The 12874-nt window shown below is 43.3% G+C and overlaps 1 protein-coding gene across 1 annotated transcript in view; it reads right to left on the bottom strand.

Annotated features, from left to right (window-relative positions):
* Positions 1-4883, bottom strand: part of LOC132781567 (sorting nexin-8) — a 46801-nt gene extending 41918 nt beyond the window's left edge. Inside the window, exon 1 of the mRNA XM_067461470.1 lies at positions 4800-4883. Coding sequence (XP_067317571.1) covers positions 4800-4827 — 28 coding nt within the window. The 5' untranslated portion in view covers positions 4828-4883. The remainder of the gene's footprint in view (positions 1-4799) is intronic.
* Between the last annotated feature and the right edge of the window lie 7991 nt (positions 4884-12874).

Here is a 12874-nt window from a genome sequence, read left to right as displayed (position 1 = left end):
GATTAAATCATTATTCTAATATTCAGTGTAAATGTGCTTATGTATCCCTCCTTCTTTGGAAGCTTTTAAACAGAGGCTGGATGGCCATCTGTCGGGGTTGATTTGAATGCAATATTCCTGCTTCTTGGCAGAATGGGGTTGGACTGGATGGCCCATGAGGTCTCTTCCAAGTCTTTGATTCTATGATTCTATGAATGTAAAAATAATAATAATTAATATAGTAAAATAATTCATGTTATTTATTTATTTTATTTATCGAGTCATTAGCAACCAGTCATTTATATTACATTTCTAACAGAACAAAGCAAACAAACAGACAAGATACAAAAACACAAAATACAGAATACAAAATTTATGAGTTTGGTAGTTAATTAAATGTCCTTTGACCAGTATCTGGCCACTTGGAGTGCTTCTGGTGTTGCTGCGAGAAGGTCCTCCATTGTGCATGTGGCAGGGCTCAGGTTGCATTGCAGCAGGTGGTCAGTGGTTTCCTCTTCTCCACACTCGCATGTCGTGGATTCCACTTTGTGGCCCCATTTCTGAAGGTTGGCTCTGCATCTCGTGGTGCCAGAGCGCAGTCTGTTCAGTGCCTTCCAAGTCGCCCAGCTTTCTGTGTGCCCAGGGGGGAGTCTCTCATTTGGTATCAGCCATTGGTTGAGGTTCTGGGTTTGAGCCTGCCACTTTTGGACTCTCACTTGCTGAGGTGTTCCAGCGAGTGTCTCTGTAGATCTTAGAAAACTATTTCTAGGTTTAAGTCGTTGACGTGCTGGCTGATACCCGAACAGGGGATGAGCTGGAGATGTCTCTGCCTTGGTCCTTTCACTATTGGCTGCTACTTCCCAGCGGAAATGACATGGGGACATGAGAGAAGCCTCCTCGCAGGATTGCAAGATATCCGGGCGTCCCCTGGGCAACGTCTCCGTAGACGGCTGATTCTCTCGCCACAGAAGCGACCAGCATGCATGCAAGCAAGCAAAACAACCAATAATTCATGTAATAAAATGATACTAATAACCAAGTAAAGTAATAAATAACCTTGACTCGAGTATAAGACGAGGGAACTTTTTCAGCCTAAAAAGGGCGCTGAAAAACTAGGTTTATACTCGAGTATATACAGTATATAGATTCCTAATCTTGGAAGGGACCGTAAAGCAGAATGCAGGCATCCCAGCAGCAGCCACAGCATAACAAAGATTCCAATAACAAGAGAAGAAAATATGATCCAGGAAACACAAGTAAATCCATCAGGAAGAGCAGTCAAGGTTTCATCATTGAAGGAAGAGGGGGCTTCAAATAGTGTGGGGAGCCCAGTTTCCCCTTAGCAAAAAACAGATGTTTCCCTATCCTTCCAGAGCCAAAAAAACTGAACACAATAATGAAAAAACATTGTTCATCAGCATTTCCTTTTCTTCTCTCCTATCTTCCCCTGTAACAAAAAATAAAATATACACAAAAAAGCCAGAAGCTAGAAATGGAATGCAGTTTACCAAAGGTCAATTCCAAAGACTTTTTGAAAGTCCTGCTTCCTAAAAAACGAGTACTTGAAGCAACAGGGGAAACACGCACGCCATCAGAAGATAAACAACCTTCTAATAAGAAGTTCTTAGAATGAAGGGTGTTTGTGCAATGCTGTGTTTTTAAGAGGAAGTCCCCAGTGACAACAGCACAGCGAGAACTTTGTGTGAAGCTTCCTTAAGAGACAGAGACCATCTTGCTTCTGGAGTTCTTCCCTTCCTCCAAAGCCAGGAAAATCTCTCTCAAAAACAATCTTCAATAAGAAACAGCTGCGTTGCTTGGAATATTCTGTCTGGCCCAGCATTGTTATACGAGGGTTGAATGAGGGTTATTTAACATCTATATGCGACCACTTGCTCAGCTGGTTCGAGGTTTTGGGCTTGAGTGTTATCAGTATGCCGATGACACTCAGCTGGTGCTGAAGATGGAAGGCCGACCGGACTCTGTACCCGATTGTTTCCATCAGTGCCTCGAGGCCGTTACTGGATGGCTGCGTGCCAGCAGGTTGAGGGTGAATCCAGCAAAGACGGAGATCCTATGGCTGGGCAGTGGGGACATCCAGCTGCCTACCCTGGACAGTGAGGCGCTACGCCCGTCATCATTGGTCAAGAGTCTGGGAGTCCTTTTGGACCCTCTGCTGACGATGGAGGCCCAGGTCTCCGCCGTTAGCAGAACCGCCTTCTTTCATCTGCAGCAGGCTAGACAGTTGGCCCCCTACTTATCCAGGGACGACTTAGCTACGGTGATCCAGACCACGGTCATCTCAAGACTGGACTACTGTAATGCCCTCTACATTTGCCTTCCCCTGTCGGTGATCCGGAATCATAGAATCATAGAATCAAAGAGTTGGAAGAGACCTCATGGGCCATCCAGTCCAACCCCATTCTGCCAAGAAGCAGGAATATTGCATTCAAATCACCCCTGACAAATGGCCATCCAGCCTCTGCTTAAAAGCTTCCAAAGAAGGAGCCTCCACCACACTCCGGGGCAGAGAGTTCCACTGCTGAACGGCTCTCACAGTCAGGAAGTTCTTCCTAATGTTCAGATGGAATCTCCTCTCTTGTAGTTTGAAGCCATTGCTCCGCGTCCTAGTCTCCAAGGAAGCAGAAAACAAGCTTGCTCCCTCCTCCCTGTGGCTTCCTCTCACATATTTATCCATGGCTATCATATCTCCTCTCATCCTTCTCTTCTTCAGGCTAAACATGCCCAGTTCCCTAAGCCGCTCCTCATAGGGCTTGTTCTCCAGACCCTTGATCATTTTAGTCGCCCTCCTCTGGACACATTCCAGCTTGTCAATATCTCTCTTGAATTGTGGTGCCCAGAATTGGACACAATATTTCAGATGTGGTCTAACCAAAGTGGAATAGACGGGTAGCATTACTTCCTTAGATCTAGACACTATGCTCCTATTGATGCAGGCCAAAATCCCATTGGCTTTTTTTGCCACCACATCACATTGTTGGCTCACGTTTAACTTGTTGTCCACGAGGACTCCAAGATCTTTTTCACACGTACTGCTCTCGAGCCAGGCATCGTCCCCCATTCTGTATCTTTGCATTTCATTTTTTCTGCCAAAGTGGAGTATCTTGCATTTGTCACTGTTGAACTTCATTTTGTTAGTTTTGGCCCATCTCTCTAATCTGTCAAGTTCGTTTTGAATTCTGCTCCTGTCCTCTGGACTATTGGCTCAAGTTGGTACAAAATGCAACTGCTCGGCTTCTTGCGGGAATTCCGATGAGATGCCACATAACCCTAATCTTACTGCAGCTGCATTGGTTACCAATTGAGCACCGGATCACTTTCAAAGTGATGGTTCTCACCTTGAAGGCCTTGCATGGTCTGGGGCCGATGTACCTGAAGGACCGCCTCACCCCCTACCAACCCCAGAGATCCCTCCGTTCTGAGGACCAAGATCTATTGGAAGTCCCCAGTGTCAAGACCTTGCGTCTAACAGCAACCAGACGCAGAGCCTTCACAGCAGTGGCACCATCAGTCTGGAATACTCTGCCACCTGAAGTCCGTGCCTTGCGGGACTTACCAGCTTTCCGCAGGGAATGTAAGACATACCTGTTTCGACAAGCCTTTGATTTTTGATATTGTTGTTTTTAAATTGTTTTAAATTGTTTTTAAATTGTGTTAGATTTTAGCCTGTTCTTGTAAGCCGCTCTGAGCCCCAGGGGAGTGGCGGCATATAAGTTCGAATAATAAATAAATAAATAGATAAATAAATAAAATGAAAAGTAATGCCTCCACCTTCGTTCCTTGGCTATGGATGGGAATATTTTAATAAATCAATCACAGAGGAGCTCACTCCCTCTGAGGATGCTTGCCATAGATGCAGGCGAAACGTCAGGAGAGAATGCCTCTAGACCATGGCCATAGAGCCTGAAAAAACCTACAACAACCCAATCACAGAAATAACCCTTAGAATCTGCTCTTTAACTACCACTATTCACTTTTCCACAAAATGCTTCTGGAACAAGACACCTACTAACCCAAGAAGTGACCATCACTCAAAAAAATTGATTTTGTCATTTTGGAGTTGTAGTTGTTGGGATTTATAGTTCACCTAAAATCGAAGAGCATTCTGAACTCCACCAATGATGGAATTGAACCAAACGTGGCACACAAGACTCCTATGACCAACAGAAAACACTAGAAGGGTTTGGTGGGCATTGAACTTGAGTTTGGGACTCAGGTTATCTGAGTCCACACTGCCATATAACCCGCATTACCTACTTTGAACTGAGTTATCTGAGTCCACACTGCCTTATAACCCGCATTACTGGGTTATCTGAGTCCACACTGCCATGTAACCCGCAATACCTACTTTGAACTGGGTTATCTGAATCCACACTGCCATATAATCCGCATTACCTACTTTGAACTGGGTTATCTGAATCCACACTGCCATATAACCCACATTATCTACTTTGAACCGGGTTATCTGAGTCCACACTGCCATATAACCCGCAATACCTACTTTGAACCGGGTTATCTGAGTCCACACTGCCATATAACCCGCATTACCTATTTTGAACTGAGTTATCTGAGTCCACACTGCCATATAACCAGCAATACCTGCTTTGAACCGGGTTATCTGAGTCCACACTGCCATATAACCCAGTTCAGTGTGGGATTTGTATAGCTCTGTGTCAAAGCCAGGCCATGCCTGTTTCCACTCCCTTAGGGCCTGCTCCTTCCCTGAAGCCCCGGCCTTTCCTGAGAGGAGTGCCCGCCCAGGGCCTCCCCTTCCCGGATAAACCCCCCGGCCGGTGGCTCACCTTCCCCGCCGTCCATGGCGCCAGTCATGTGAGCTGGAGAAAAAGGAGAAGGAGGAGGAGGAGAGAAAGGGAGGGAGATGGGGCCTCCTCTTCCCTCCCCTTCAGGCTGGAGGAGGGGCACCAAAGCCATCTACACGGCTGAGTTAACGCGCTTTGGCACCGCTTCACCCGCCTTGGGAAAGCAGCCCCTCTTGGGCAGTGAAGGCCCAACGAAGCTGTGGATATAAACCTATTTCACAGAATACATTTCCAAGGCTTAACATATAGTTGCAGGATATATACAATATTTATGTTCTCTTTCTCTCTATAAATATATTTCTAAGACACACATATATATAATATTTAAGTTTATTTATTACCTATTTCTAAGATCTAACGTATGTTCTTAAATATTTAATGGAATATATTATATTTCTAAGGCATAATATATATGTTATATATATATATATATCATATATATTATGCCTTAGAAATATAATATATTCCATTAAATATTTAAAAACATACATATACATACACACACACACACACACACACACACATATTATATAGTACTATTTATATTTAATTATATATCAAGCTGGAATGTGTCCAGAGGAGGGCGACTAAAATGATCAAGGGTCTGGAGAACAAGCCCCATGAGGAGCGGGTTAAGGAGCTGGGCATGTTTAGCCTGAAGAAGAGAAGGCTGAGAGGAGATATGATAGCCATGTATAAATAGGTGAGAGGAAGCCACAGGGAGGAGGGAGCAAGCTTGTTCTCTGCTTCCCTGGAGACTAGGACGCGGAACAATGGCTTCAAACTACAAGAGAGGAGATTCCATCTGAACATTAGGAAGAACTTCCTGACTGTGAGAGCCGTTCAGCATTGGAACTCTCTGCCCCGGAGTGTGGTGGAGGCTCCTTCTTTGGAAGCTTTTAAACAGAGGCTGGATGGCCATCTGTCAGGGGTGATTTGAATGCAATATTCCTGCTTCTTGGCAGAATGGGGTTGGACTGGATGACCCAAGAGGTCTCTTCCAACTCTAGGATTCTATGATTCTATGAGACAAGAACCCACAAGAACCTAGTGATTCCAGCCATGAAAGCCTTCGACAATACATTCTATGATATATTTCTAAGATATATATAATATTTAAGCTTTTTATTACATATTTTTAAGATCTAAGGTATGTTGTTATATATTTAATGGAATATATTATATTTCTAAGGCTATATATATATATATAGGTATAGGTATATAATATATATACAGTACTATTTAGGTAATATATATACCGATATATAATATATATACAATACTATTTATATTTAATTATATTTCATATATTTCTAAGATATATATAATATTTAAATTTGTTATATATTTCCAAGATCTAAGGCATGTTGTGATGGCGGAGGGCCCCCGCCAGCGATTGGCCTGCACAGCAGCGGAGAGTTCCGCAGTTCCTGGTTGTCACAATTGGAAGAAACTGGTGGAATGTGCTCCAGCAGGCAGCTCAATAATAAGACTGCACTCAGCCTTTCTTTGCTTTCCCTTCTCCCTACATTGTAACATTCCCCTAATAAAGCACTTGAAACTTGCAACATTTAATCTTTCCGCTTGATACTTTTGTATCTTTCCTGCCTCAGACTAATTCAACATTAAAATAACCCTTTCCCCAGGCTCCAGAGGGCCGTGGGCCTGCGGGGAGGTGCCTCCAGGCACCCCCCAGACCAAGGATCTGTGTCCGCCCAATTCGCGGATACTGAAACCGCCATTTTGGACCCCAGTAACCACTAAAACAGTAATATGGCGGGTCGGCGCCGTTCTAATTTTGTATTTTTCTGCCATTAATTCTAAGACTAACTGCTATCTTGCTTTCCTCATTTTTGGGCCCCTGCGCTCGGGGAATAATCGTTTTGTTTAAAGTATTATCATTAGACAGCAAACAGCCGATTGTCAATTTGACTGGGTTTTCCGCTCCTCCGCGGCAGTGCTCGCTCCCAATTGAATCCAGCAACCTGGGACCCACGGCGGTCGCCCGTAGGAGCCCTGGAGAGGGGGCCAGGCATGGGTCCCAGGCCCCGACCGGGGAGATACAGTTTCCCAAAGGACATTGCCCCCACCATCTACAGTTTGGAAATCCTCTTCGGACTCTTTTGCCCTCACTTATTGACTTTCTGCCTTATTGCCTTGGACTGTTTTCCCTGCCATGCTTTTGGACACAAACCTCAGACCGGGCTTGCCTGGAAGGACAAGCAGCCTCAGCCTACGTGCGCCTTCACCAAGAAGATTATGGTTCCAACAAAAATGAAATGCATTATTATTATTTTTAATAAACTTTGCTGGGATGGGGGTGGGAATTCATTTATGAGATGTATGAAGTATATGAAGTATATAAGATGTATATAGTGGGATATCATATGAAATGTACCCTGATCCCTCTCCCTGCCTTTCCCTCTGAACTTCGCCCCAAAAGGGAATGTGACCTAAGATTACTGCTAAGAGGAAATCCTTTGTCCTCTCGAAACTGATCATATCTACATTTGCATGGGCCCGTGATTGATTCCATCTCGAGGCTTATTTTCAGAGCAGACAGTAAGATAAGAGATGGGTCAACAGAAACTCAGGAAAAAGGTTGATTATATCATTTTCTAGGTATTTGTTGATCCCCCTTGTTTACAAGGCCCCCCTTGTTTACAAGGCCCCGATGTCCAAATACCATCAATAGCTCCTCTTTTCACCTTTTCATACTTCCTCCCAAATCCAATCATAGACCGGGGGAAACTCATTGTTCCCCTTGTCTGCCACTCCGCCGATGAGAACAAAGGCTCAGTAACAGCTGGCGGATGTCCCCTGGGCATCCCATTTCCCCTGAGCTGTCAAACTTCGTCCCGCCTCCTGGCTGCTGATTGGACCATCTTCGGAGGCGCTAGGAAGGCGCCGATTGGCCCCCTAGAGGCGGCAACGCTCGCTGATTGGTCAAGAGGCGGGACGTACAGCCAAGCCTCCTCCCAGCTGTTCCGGGGCCAGCCAATCAGGGCGAAGCCGGCCGGCAGAGGGCGGGCGGGATTTTTTGAAAATGTTTCCTTTGTCTGTGCACTATAAAAATGCCTGGAACTTCTGTATGTGAATGATCACTGCAATTGCATCCTTTACAGCTGAATCGCAGAAATAAACGCTTCGGTCACTGAACCTCTTCAGCCTCTGGTGAGATTAATTTTTAATATTTTTGCGCTTTGGATTGGCTCTCGCTGGCTGCTCACCGAGGTCAAAAGACCCCTTTAGCGGTCTTCAGGGATCTCCCCCGCTGGGAGAGCCCCACAAAAGAGCTCGATATCAGTTGTTATATATTTAATGGAATACATTATATTTCTGGCATGATATATATGTAATATATGTATACCTGTATATGTTATATATACTGTACTATTTATATTTAATTATATTTCATATATTTCTAATATATATATACACATATATATATAATATTCAAGTTTGTTTATTACATATATCTAAGATCTAAGGCATGTTGCTATATATTTAATAGAATGTATTGTATTTCTAGGGAATATATATATATATTTCATAGATTTCTAAGATATACATAATATTAAATTTATTATATTTTTCTGAGATCTTATGTATGTTGTTATATATTTCATAGAATATAATATATTTCTAAGGCATAATATATATTTCATATATATATATATGCAATTTATATTTATTTATATTTCATATATTTCTAAGATATATTTCTAAGATATATATATAGATATTTAAGTTTGTTTATTACATATTTATAAGATTTAAGATAGCTTACATATTTAAGTATATTATATATTTATATATTACATTTATAAGATTTACTATATATATATAATACTTCAGTATACTTATTATATACTAGCTGTCCCCTGCCACATGTTGCTGTAGCCCAGTCTGTGTATATGTGTTTTGTGTGCGTATATATTTGTGTATATATGTGTATTTGTGTGGTTTTGCACATGCATTTTAATGTATTTTTGGGGGGGGGGGTTGCTTTTAAAGTGTTTTTCGGTGTTTTTATTAGTGATGGTCACTTGTTGGCCTGATATGTGTATTGTGTCCAAATTTGGTGTCAATTTGCCCAGTGGTTTTTGAGTTATCTTAATCCCACAAACGTATATATAATACTTATTGGACTATTGGATTATGGCCTGTTAGGATCATAACCTATTGGGTAACAGAATTTCAGAAGTGTTCCTTTAATTTATTGTGTGTGTCAAGAGCAACTTGAGAAACTGCAAGTTGCTTCTGGTGTGAGAGAATTGGCTGTGAAAGAATGTTGCCCAGGGGATGCCTGGATATTTTGATGTTTTACCATCCTTGTGGGAGGCTTCTCTCATGTTTCCGTATGGGGAGCTGGAGCTGAGAGAGGGAGCTCATCTGCACTTTCCCCAGATTCGAACCTCCGACCTGTCGGTCTTCAGTCCTGCTGGCACAAGGGTTTAACCTACGGTGCCACCACTGTTTTCCCTGGGCAACGTCCTTGCAGACAGCCAATTCTCTCACACCAGAAGCGACTTGCAGTTTTTCAAGTCGCTCCTGACACAAAAACAAACAAACAAACAAACATATTAATAGAATCATAGAATCAAAGAGTTGGAAGAGACCTCGTGGGCCATCCAATCCAACCCCATTCTGCCAAGAAGCAGGAATATTGCATTCAAAGCACCCCTGACAGATGGCCATCCAGCCTCTGTTTAAAAACTTCCAAAGAAGGAGCCTCCACCACACTCCAGGGCAGAGAGTTCCACTGCTGAACGGCTCTCACAATCAGGACGTTCCTAGCAGATAATAGAAAATACTGAGGAAAATCAAGACAGAAGGTTCATTGGCTGGGTCTACTTGCAATTCCAAATTTCAAAATGCTCCAGATGTTTTGTATTTATTTGCAAATCCTATTGTAGTATTTTGACCTGTTTTATGGGGATGTATTTCCTTCTTTGCTCCATGAGCTGCTTTTGGGTTCCCCAAGTGGAGGAAAATGGGAGTGATGCAAGTCCAGCTCCCGGAGAAGCCTTTCTTCAATCAGTTCCCAGCTGTTTCTCAAGTGGCTCCTTGCTGGTTTTGTAGACTCAACTCACTAACAGACTTGGGAAATGACATGTTCTCTTCCTTTCTTCACTGCCAGTCTAAAACAACAAAGTTTTTCTTCTTTTAGATAAGAAAAACACTTTTATGGGGGTTGGCTTCATTCTACTCTTCCTTGTGTTGTTGATCTTGTCTCCCTGTTGCTTTAAAATAGTGACCACAACAACAACAACAACAAAAGCTCCTATAGCTCAGATAAAGACCCCTTTCTTACAACTAGCTTTTACCCTTTCTTGCAGGACTTTAAGATCATCTGGGGAGGCCCTGCTCTCGATCCTGCCTTCGTCACAAGTACGTCTGGCAGAGACAAGAGACAGGACCTTCTCAGTGGTGGCCCCTCGGCCATGGAACGCCCTCTCTAGGGATATTAGATCAGCCCCTACCCTTTTAACATTCCAAAAGAAAGTCAAGACTTGGCTTTTTGAGCAAGCGCTTGCAGATACAATTTATTTATTTATCGTGTCATCCGCAACCAGAACATTGTATTACATTTCTAACAGAACAAAACAAACAAACAGATTTAAAAAAAACACCCAAATTTTGCAAGCTTGGTAGCTGATTAAATGTCCTTTGACCAGTATCTGGCCACTTGGAGTGCCTCTGGTGTTGCCGCAAGAAGGTCCTCCACGGTGCATGTGGCAGGGCTCAGGTTGCATTGCAGCAGGTGGTCAGTGGTTTGCTCCTCTCCACACTCGCATGTCAAGGATTCCACTTTGTAGCCCCATTGCAGATACAATATAACAGATATAGAAAAAAAACCGGAATGACTGGACGACGCTATTGGATAACGCTTTTAACAAGGAGACTCAAATTGATACCTGTTTTTATTTATCTTGATTACTTTAGTTTTATATTTAAATTAACTATTTTAATTGTATTTTATGTCATTGATGTTGATTGTAAAACACCCTGAGTCGCCTGTGGGCTGAGAGGGACGGTATATAAAAATAGTAGATAAATAAATAAATAAATAAATAATACAGGGAAAAAGGGAGGTTAATTGCATCGTCTCCTTTCACCTCGAAGGGGGGAATTAAGTTATTAAAAAATCTATAATGATAACTATAAATTTGTAACATAGTTTTAGAGCTTGGCTGGGTCTCAGCCAAGCTCAACCCTAGCCCAACCCCAAACATTCCTGGGAGGATTAATCTAATCATTTTCCAACTGTATGTGTGATGGTGGAAGCAACAAGAGAAGGGTCTCTCCAGAAGATCTTAATGATCAAGCAGGTTGGTAAGAGGTGATGTGGTCAGATAGATAAGCTGGGCCTGAACTGTTTAGGGCAGGGGTCCTCAAACTAAGGCCCGAGGGCCAGGTACGGCCCTCCAAGGCCATTTACCTGGCCCTCGCTCAGGGTCAACCTAAGACTGAAATGACTTGAAAGCACACAACAACAACAACAACAACAACAACCCTATCACATCAGCCAAAAGCAGGCCCACATTTCCCATTGAAATACCAATAAGTTTATATTTGTTAAGATTGTTCTTAATTTTAATTATTGTATTGTTATTAAGTGTCTTTTGCACTACAAATAAGATATGTGCAGTGTGCATAGGAATTCATTCATGCTTTTTTCAAATTATAATCCGGCCCTCCAACAGTTTGAGGGACTGTGACCTGGCCCTCTGTTTAAAAAGTTTGAGAGCCCCAGGTTTAGGGCTTTAAAGGTCAAAACCAGCACCTTGAATAGGGCTCGGAAACATATTAGCAGCCAGTGTAAGTGCTGTAACAAGGGTGTGATATGTTCTCTGGGTCAGCACCTGTCAATAAGCTGGTTGCAGATCTATGAAATAGTTTCAAGATCTGAGGGAATCCTTTGTTGGGAGGTGATTTGCTGGCCCTGATTGTTTCTTGTCTGGAATTCCCCTCTTTTTGAGTGTTGTTCTTTATTTACTGTCCTGATTTTAGAGCTTTTTTAAACTCAGCTGTTCATCAGTGGAACTTTCTCTGCCCTGAGTGTGGTGGAGTCTATTTCTTGGGAGACTTTTGAGCAAAGGCAGGATGGCCATCTGTCAGGGGTGCTTTGAATGCGATTGTCCTGCTACTTGACAGAATGGGGTTGGATTGGATGGCCCACGAGGTCTCTTCCAACTCTATGATTCTATGAATATATTTTCCAGTTGACCCACTTGGAAGAAGAGATCATCCCACCTTTTCAGCTACTTTTCAAATGTTTTGTTTCTTTCTATTCTTCCCACCTTCCCCTTTATCTTCATCTTACTTTACGTACTTAGGCGATCCCTCATTGGCTGAGTAGGATAATCTTCCAGGATCAGAATTCTTATGAGTCTATAGGTGGCTGTGGAGCCCTATTCTTGATCTGCATCTTCTTCCGCAGTGAGGGCATCGGTTTCCAGACGGAAGGCGGTCCCGGTCGGGGTGCGCCTTCCTCTTGGCACATTTCTCTCTTTCACCCTCCATTCGTGCTTCTTCAAATTCTGCAGCACTGCTGGTCACAGCTGACCTCCAGCTGGAGTGCTCAAGGGCCAGGGCTTCCCAGTTCTCAGTGTCTATGCCAGAGTTCTTAAGGTTGGCTTTGAGCCCATCTTTGAATCTCTTTTCCTGTCCACCAACATTCCATTTTCCGTTCTTGAGTTAGGAGTAGAGCAACCGCTTTGGGAGGCGGTGGTCGGGCATCCGGACAACGTGGCCGGTCCAGCGGAGTCAATGCTGGTGGTCTTTGCTTCTTCCAGCACGCTGGCGTTTGTCCGCCGGTCTTCCCAAGAGATTTGCAGGATTTTCCGGAGGCAGCGCTGATGGAATTGTTCCAGGAGTTGCATGTAACATCTGTAGACAGTCCACGTTTCGCAGGCATATAGCAGGGTTGGGAGGACAATAGCTTTATAAACAAGCACCTTAATATCCTTACGGATGTCCTGGTCCTCAAAACTCTCTGCTTCATTCGGAAAAACGCTGCGCTCGCAGAGCTCAGGCGATGTTGTATTTTG

This window comes from Anolis sagrei, chromosome Y (assembly GCF_037176765.1).
Source record: "Anolis sagrei isolate rAnoSag1 chromosome Y, rAnoSag1.mat, whole genome shotgun sequence".
Classification (NCBI taxonomy): domain Eukaryota; kingdom Metazoa; phylum Chordata; class Lepidosauria; order Squamata; family Dactyloidae; genus Anolis; species Anolis sagrei.
This window is presented reverse-complemented; position numbering and strand designations above follow the sequence as displayed.